Consider the following 9,212-nt stretch of genomic DNA (forward strand, 5'->3'; position numbering starts at 1 on the left):
GGGGGGTATGTGGGCCAAAATAGTGGTTTGTTTAACTAACAGAAATTATGAACCAACCAGTCTTTTAATATCTTGGAGACAGTTTTGTATTCGAGTTACATCGGACCAATTTTGGGAATTGATGGTGAGGTAGAGCTAGAGTATCATTTGCGTAGCAGTGAAAAGAAGTGGGCCTAAAACTGAACCCTGCGGTACCCCACATGAGGTACTAAGGTGTGGAGGATGAGCTGCCAATGCAAACAATAAAACGTCTGTTTGAGATGTAAGAATGGAATCTTTCAAGGGTGGACCCAGAAATGCACAGTGTGTCAAGAGCTCAATGAGAATTGTGTGGTTGACTGTGTCAAATGCTGCCCTGAGATCTAGAACAATTAAGAGGGATAAGATTTACTGGCATCCGCAGCACAGAAGAGGTCAATTATCATTCTAGGAGAGCTGTCTCTGGAACACCACAGCACAGAGGCTTCTTAAGTAGCTGCTGAACTATCTCATGCTTAACACAAGAGGGGACTGTACCTGTGGCTAGAGAATTGTTAAAAATCGTCAGCTTGGACCAACTGCTCTAAATGATTGCTTTAGGAGCTTTGTTGGAATTATATCAAGCTGATAGTTAGTGGGCTGCATGCCTATCCTTTTGCGTCCAGTCAGGGGTGAAGAGACTGGGCGGAAATTATTAAAAGTAGGAGGGTCCTCAATAGCCAGTGAGATATCTTTCATAGGGTGCAAAATATTTGACCTAATGTTGTCAGTTTTGTTAGTCTTTAAACTGCTCACAGCTGATTGAGGGGGAATTTATAGTGGAGCAAGCAGAGGAGTTTATGGTGTTGTGTTCGTGACGATATCTGGGAAACAGAGAGACCCACAGCACTCAGGAAATCAGAAAATTACCAGAAGTTTGTACTTCCAAAATTTCTTTCAAGTTGACTAATAATCTACATTCTTAAATAATTATGAGTCAGAGTCATACTCATGAATACTTTTAACATCCCTACTAACTTCTTTTTAACTTATCTGTTCATTACTTTCTGCAAGCCACAGTCTGAGCTTAAGAAAGATAAGACTGGCAGTGTATAAAATCTGGAGTCTTTCACAGTTTTTGATAATGTGTTAAAATATATATTGCCCTTGAATTCACTGTCTGGTCAACAGCCACTACAAAGCAAAAATACAATGAAAGCATGAAGCAGATCACTGGTGTTACAGTTTGTGGTGGCCACATTTCTTTGTTTCATTAACCTTGTCAAAGCATATTTCACAGTATATATTACAAAAAGACAGGAGATTTAAAAGTTCTATTGTATAAGCGAATTTATTTAAAAGAAAGCCAAATCTTTCCCCAAAACATGAGTGAAATGGGGACAGGTCAATAAGATGGAGGTGACTACACTTTGAGTGTATTGCAGGGCAGTTTTTCAAGAAAAAGAAGAAGAAGAAGCACAAACAACAAATTATATTCTCAGAAGGATAAAACTTTATTTAGTTAATTAATTGTATTAATTAATTTACACCCCTGTACCAAGACACTAGCATGTTTGTATGCGTGTAACAGAGCCATTTCAACAAACACATGGACAAACTACATTTATCCAGCTAAACACTGTAACTCACAGGCCTGCAAGGATGGAACAAAACTATCCATCAGATGCAGAGCCGGAAGCTATGCCGTACAGCGCAGCATGATGTATCTTGATCACAGGGGTCAAAGTGTCACAAGTTCTTCCCTGGAAGAACAAAGGCTGCAATGTGACGTGTGCTTTCCTGTCAGTGACGTCATCTGGGCTGGATCATCAAAACTGGCAACAACAGTAATTCTACACCTGAAAAAGCAGCCTTTCAAGCTGGCTGTGACAGCTTCTTTTCTTTTTTCATGTGGGCATGCCGTTTCAGTCAAGTCAGTGGGGAGGAAGTGATAAAGTTGCTGTAAGACGACTACATCAAAAGCCTTTAACTTGCTCTTACAGACCGCACAAGTGATGTACAAAGGGGAGCTGGGGTTAAAAAATGATTTGAAAGGTGCGGTAGGTGAAAGATAAGCTTGATGTCTTGTGCAACGGTGACTAGTCGGCAGGAAAGTGAAGTCTGAAAAGCCACAACACAGTGAATGTCGGCTACATTTGCTTGTGTTTAGTGAGGCTTCTATGGAAACCTTCCAAGTGGAGGTCCTATAAGAAGGATGATTCATCAGTGTGGAGTGTGGAGGTCACTATGGCATTAGGATAGTTCCTGGGAATGCTAAAGGTAAAGAAACTCTTGCCTGTGAGTTGAACTCTCACATCTTTCTTTAAATGATTTTACTCAGACCACTAGATGGATATCCTGTGAGGTCGGGGATCATGGTGATGACTAGTTAGATTGCCAAATTGAGAGTTTCTCATGAATATATGGTCTCTCTATATTAGGACTGTCACAATATCAGATTTTCACTACACGATTATCATGACCCAAAGAATTCATGATGATGATATTATCACAGTATCTTGATATCTATAGAACATTTGAATATACATATTGATAATAATGAGAAAAAGACACTTTATTGTCCTCTATAGACAGATATTGAATTGCTGGTGAAAGAACAGTGATGACAGACAATTGCTAGTATATATAAGGCTCAAATTTAACTGAGGGTGTGTTGAAACTGATCAGAAGGTGACTTATGAAGACGTATCTGACCTGTGGGTGTGTTTGACAAAGAAAGTCAAGTCCAGATGAGTAGAAAGTGGTAAAACGCCCAGAGTCACCTACTGTACCGTACAGCCCATAATTCCCAGCTACACCCATCATGTGCACGCCAAAGACAATCAATTCCGAGCTGCTGCCATCATGGCTGCTCACTCGCAGGGTGAGAAAAGGTCTTGGCTTTGCTTGGCTTGAGGTAAGCAGCAGCATCATAAATTCAATTTTGAAATAACAGAACCCAGGATATCCTGTGGTTAACCACCAAGGCAAGATATCCGATTGTCTAACCAAAAGGAGAACCCACGCCTGTAATTCTGTCGGCTCTGATAGATGGAATATGGATGTTTGAGTAGATTTCATGAAAACAAGAGTGACTCCAGATGCCCTTTGGCATGAGGAAAATCAGTGATAGCCTTTGCTTGACAAGTTTGTTCTCACGTACAGAACCTTTGATATCTTACGAACATTTAAGCCAAAATATTTCCATATCATGACAGAAACCGACGCCTTTTATTTTGCAATACATCTCACAGCATTGTCAGTACAGCACAAATGATTCACTAGCATGTTCTACACTGAAACCAGCCACTGTTGTGATATGAGGTGAAACTTTAGCAGGCCCAGCCCCAACTACACAATGAAGACATCCTTAGAGATGGCCTGTGTTTACTGCCGGGTTGTCAGGGAGTCCTCCACAGTCAGGCAATAAGGAAGGGGATTATTTGCTTTGGCTGTGGAAGAAGGCTCTAATCACATCACTGTGACTTGTGAACACACTGTTTGTCCTCCTCGCCACCCAACTCTCTCCATCCTTGCGTAGTTACTGTTCACCTTTCACCTCCTCACCTCAGGTCTTCCTGTCATGTTTTACAAACAGGTTGTGTGAAACATGTCTGAGTCAACTCAATGACTGCTCGGTTATGCACCTTTTATGTATTTGCTGTATGTCAATCAGAATAAAATTACCTCCCTTCCACTTCCCTCCAAAAGCTTTTAACAAATGTCTTTCACACTAAAATCTTGATACCCTGTGTGTGTAATTGTTTTTCTCTCTCATTTGCTCTTCCATTGTCTTCCCTGCTACCCATCATGTGAAAAGAAAGAGGGCATGATGAAGTAGATCGTTCAGGCTGGGGAGAATTGTCATGTCTAATTGCCACATAGTCAGCCTTATCTGATTTTGCAAGGCTGCTATTGTAATGAAACACCAGTGGAGACGAGCCAGGAAAGGTGAAGATTACAGAGCTTGAGCCATTCATGGCACAATCCATCCCTTCATTGCTCTGGGGTTTCCACACTCTCAGTCCAGGAAGTATAGTGGGGCATGTGAGGGCTGGATGTGGGCTGGAGGAGGACGGCAGGAGTGCTGAGGTAACCACTCTGATAAGTGATGCATCTCTGCACTGTATTGTGCATTGTGCTTCGACATGACAACCCCATTGTGAGGACGCACTGTAGGGTGAAAACGCAACAAAGGCTGATTATTTTAGAGGAAAAGGTCAGGTTCCAACCTGTCAATGCTTAAAAGTGTGTCAGGAGGATTTTAGCTAGTGTGGATTTCACACCTCTTCAAATGACTATTATTAATGATGAATATATTATTACATCAGGTGAATTTTGTTTGTGACTAGGCTAAATCAGCAGCCTGTGTGCCTTTGGTGCACTCAGGTATTGCCCATTGTTTCAAACCCTGTGAAATCTTCTTTGGTGTGAATTATAATGCTGCCCTTTAGTGCCCTGCCATGGTTTCATTAGGTATTGCAGTATTTAAGTTTTTCAAATGATATTTTTTTGACAGCTAAAAACTTCTCTGTTATTATTTTTACTTTTAACCTAGAACCTTTATGATAAAACTGGAAAGAAAATAGCTGCTACACTTTCAAATTACAGGAGACAAACCCTCTTTGTTATATCTAAACTACATTTGAACTGAATTTCAAAATCACTTTCCCAAAAAGTAGGGTTTAGTAATGACAGTTGTCTAATGTCCAAATGTCCTTTAGATACGTTGGTCTGGAGCAGATTTCTGATGCATTTTTTGAGTTCCAACTCAGATTAAAAAAGGAATTAGTGGTTGCATTTAATAGAGAGTAACAGCAATGGTTTGAATTATGGTTTGGACTGAATGATGGGTATCACTCATGTCTATTAAGCTGAGGTTTGTTTACGGACACAACAAAGCTACATGTAAGACAAGCCGTGGAGGCCTCTCACTCTCATTCTGCCAAAAGGCATCATTTAATGGCATATAAAATAGTGTGTTAAGTACTCTTTACTGCATGTTTATGTGATGCAGTTGACAGTTTTCTGTGCATCTTGAGCGATGACACTTCATTTGTTGCTTGTGTCAGGCAGGAAGGCGTCTTTTGTTTGGTCCCTCACAGTCTTAAGGAAGGTCATGATCCCAGAGCCACCGGTGCCCCTCTCCTCTAATGCTGTGGGTGCTCTACTGATCATCTCCTCCTCTGAGTCCTGGCTGTGGTCACGAAGTTGTCGGGCGCGGGCAGCAGGTACAGTGATATAGCGGCTAACAATGTTGATGTGGTAGCTGCGCAAAGCCAACAGTTTTGTGACACAGTGCTGAAAGGCCTGGGTTAGCCGCTCGCTGGACTGCTGCTGGACAAAACTCTTTAGGGAGGGTTGCAATGAGATGTCCTGGATCAGCTGCTTGTGAGCAGGTGGCATGTAGTTCCTCATGCGGGTTAGAAAGGCACCTATAAGGCCAATATCATCACAATGAGTCCTTCACCTTGCTTTCTGGCGCTGTTGTAATCAATCAATGGAAAAAAGATCAGCCATCTTACCACTACTTGCATTATGTTTTACTCCCAGAAGTTCATCGAAGCAGTGCAGCAGGCTGCTTTGTGCAGCACTCCCACCTGAATACTCCATTGGCTCTGTCTGGACCCCTTCATAGACCAGCCCCCTTGGCATACAGGTATTGTCTTTCCACCTATGCGTGTGTACATGGACACAAACACACACACATTTCAAAAACATGTTTCATCTGCACATTTCTAATAAGTCAAATGAAAACAAAGAGAGAGTTCTGTACCCTGACAGGTAGATCCTCATAATGCCATAAAAGACTGAAGGCTCCACGTACACTTTAGAAAAAACACATGAATCAAAATATTTGTTGATGGGGAATATTCATAATTTTATTAAGTTATATCTGAATGATTACCATGCATCAGTTTGAGTGCATCTGTCATGTCCTGTACAGACTGGCTGATCTCCTCTAGAGCTCTTGCCACAGCCTCAGTGTCACCACACCTGACACCATTGATCACAGTAGGAATGTTCTGCAACACAGGTCCAGTTACAATGGCTTTTCAGAAATCTCCTTAATTTAAATGACGTTTGAAGGTATAGTTTTCAGTCAACAACTTAGCTCAATATATGCTCACCCTCAGTGCAGGGACTGCTGCCAGCTCCACCAGCAGAGTGACCATAAAGAAACCTCGGACACTGTCTCCACCTGGGAGGCTGACCAGCAGCTCCAGGTTCCTGCATTACACAAGTAAAACGATGGCCTGGATACGTACGTCGTAATATTATGGTACATTATGTGTAGTGGACGAGAATTCAAGTGATGTGCAATGTGATGTGATGTGAGATGCACTTACTCCATGTCAAAAGGCCTGGCACAGGAGACAGAAAGATGAACATGTAAAAGAAACAGAATACATTTATACCTGACACTTGTTTAGGAGGCTACCAAACCACATGCAGAAGATAACTGGGCTTACCCCTCTGGATCCTTCTTCCTCCAGTTAGCCAGCACTGCATCTGCATGGGTGAGGATTGGGGGAAGTCCTAAGCGCTGTGACACCTCCCAGTATGGGACAGCCAGGTTATGTGGTAGCATCTTAAAGGAGAATTATTGAAAATAGTCATTCATATAAACTGCTGACTATAGAGCTACAGATATCAGGGAAAAGTCAGTATAACAAAAATGAAAATTGAAAGACACAGAGATACCTCAACTGTGTTGTTCTCTCCCTCCTGCCATGTGTAGCCCATGGTCATCACGCTGAGGGCAAGGTGTGCCAGCCTTAACTCCCTGTGTTTTTGCAGAAACTGGCTGCTCAGCAGTGGCATCTGAACAGATCAGAGTATCAACACTGAACCATGGCTCCATAAACATAGTGAATTGTCCATGACAGTTTATTGTCCCCACTTACCTTGTTAATACGGAAGCGGAGTTCATGAGAATGCACAAGCTCTGGGACTCGCAGGGCAATATCCATCCATGGCTGGTAGTAAGGCGGAAGCTCTTCCTTTGAAAGTCAAATTGGATCATAAATTGATGACCACGGCAAATGGAGATAAAACAACTCAGTGCACAGATGTGAAGGTGCAAGATGATGGAAAAATCTTTCAATTTTAAGGCCTTTCCTAAATTTGCATGTCATTGTTTTATATATTACTACATGCACAGTGACCTTGGACTTGGCAGAGGATTAACCAAAATGTGATTTTGTAAACACATGCCGCTCAATATAAAGTTCATTACACAAAGCAAACAGGAACAATGTCAGAATTGAACTTCCCAGTTGGTCTAGTTCTTTATTTTATAACTGTTAAACCACAGGCACCATTTTAATTTAATGTGATTTAAGTTTAGGTTCAGTTAAATGACTGCATGCGTATGACCCAGTATGGCAATTTTACACTTATATTCACGTTTATAGTACCTTTCCAAGACTGACGTTTACTGACAATCAGATATTCCATTGTGACTGCTTGTGGTATGTATATGTTAACATTTAAAAACTGCAAAAAGGTAAAGAAGGAAACTTAACCAGTGGGCTTTCCACCTACCAGAGGATCAGGGAGGATGAAGCCAAGCTCTTCAGAGACATGGTAGGAGTCCAGAGAGAAAAGAGCTTTGCAGTCCGATTCAGCAGCAGCCATAGAGAATGTGACAGAAACCCACAGACAGCAACAATCCTCTGACTATCTGAATGGTTCAAGAGACCCCGACCTGTCTGGACTCTGGCACAGAGTTCACTTTGAAGCTTTTGTCAATAATGTTTACCGTTGCTTACACAACATTTATCCCTCACTTTGGCTATTGCACAATTCTAAGTAAAGTGTGGCAAATCAGTACCTATGCTTAGCTTTGTGAATCATTAAGTAGAGGATGTCCACAGTTATCAAGTCAACACTTCCACAAGCATCCAAAATGAGAAATTAACATTTTATCTGCATTTGACCATCTCCCATTGAATGAAACTGCTCTTCTTGTTTTATTATGAATTAATCTAGTACGTGTAAATTATAAGAATATTATGGTAGGTAGATCATTTACATGTTGTGTATTTGAAATACTGTACTCTTATTTCACAACTTATCAGGTGGAATAAATATATAACATTTATAAAAATATAATTACAGTTTAGAGAACTTAATCAATCTTAAATTGCTACTGCAGTAGGTAAAAGCTGCATACGGCTTTGTATAAACAGTACTGTGGACAACATAAGTCAGTGCAAATTGGCAGAACACAAGTAAAAGAGAAATACCACAGGTTATCTCCACCTTCTCATCCAGTCCTATGTCCTCCTCTCTGTCCACATACTGACACCAAATTCAGGGTTTCATTTATGTCTCATTTTTATTTCAGTATTTTATCTGTTACACACAGCTGCTACATATATGTTACAGTATTATTATGTAATATGTGTTGCAGTGCAGTGCAATCAGTTTCCATTTATGTTTGTTTTGAAGGACGTTGTTCCACCCTTTGCTCTGTTTTTAAATCTGCTTATGTTGTGGCTCAGTATTAAAGAGAGTATTAAGCAAATTTAGACTGTCAGCCTCACCTGGTGGAGCCCACTGAACATTGCAGGAGTTACAGTAAAACAGGCGGTAAACAAAAGTGAGGAGTGAATCAATATCACTCACTCTTTTCACAACAACACCAAAAGTGCATTTTACTGTGTGAGCTGGTTGATATCATTTTGGAAAGCTGTCATGTGGTGCCCACTTGGACAAGTAATTCAATAAAACAGAAATCAGAAAACCTATAACATCATTTTCACAGAATGATGCTTGTGTTAAACAGCGTAGCAAGTCCTTAGTTCTTAAATAACTGCAGTGCAACTTTGGCACTTTCTAAAAGTTTCTGAAGTCTAAAGGTCAACTGTATTTTGATCCTCTCGGTCCTGGAACAAAGTTAAGATGTAAACACTGGATTGTATTGTTAGACTGTGTAATGTGAATGACGTAGTTCAGAGCAACCCAGAGTGACAAAGGTAAAAGATAAACCAACTCTTGAGAGTTTCCATTTATTGTGGATTTAAGGCCTTTCCTATAAATCATCATCTGGGGCTGTGAGGATAGAGCTATTGAATCGAACAGGAGTGAAAACAGCCTCTATTTAACAGTGAAACCACCATCTGTGCACCATGGCTGTCAGTGTCTGTGAAAGGTAAGTTGTGTTTTATTTATCACAATACCAAAATATAACGGCCATCCTGCTAAGCATTAACACTAATAATCATCTTGGCTCATGGCTAATAACC

General features: G+C 40.8%; 1 protein-coding gene across 1 annotated transcript; it reads right to left on the minus strand.

The window, feature by feature from the left end:
* Positions 1-3,159: 3,159 nt before the first annotated feature.
* Positions 3,160-7,670, minus strand: ido1 (indoleamine 2,3-dioxygenase 1). The gene is made up of 10 exons (XM_051422663.1): positions 7,507-7,670; positions 6,867-6,962; positions 6,664-6,783; positions 6,432-6,550; positions 6,309-6,323; positions 6,090-6,189; positions 5,867-5,984; positions 5,735-5,786; positions 5,484-5,632; positions 3,160-5,393 (listed from the first exon to the last, which is right to left on the minus strand). The coding sequence occupies exons 1-10, from the start codon at positions 7,597-7,599 to the stop codon at positions 5,011-5,013; spliced, it is 1,245 nt and encodes a 414-aa protein (XP_051278623.1). The 5' UTR covers positions 7,600-7,670; the 3' UTR covers positions 3,160-5,010.
* Between the last annotated feature and the right edge of the window lie 1,542 nt (positions 7,671-9,212).

The sequence above is a fragment of the Dicentrarchus labrax genome, unplaced genomic scaffold (assembly GCF_905237075.1).
Source record: "Dicentrarchus labrax unplaced genomic scaffold, dlabrax2021, whole genome shotgun sequence".
Lineage (NCBI taxonomy): Eukaryota > Metazoa > Chordata > Actinopteri > Moronidae > Dicentrarchus > Dicentrarchus labrax.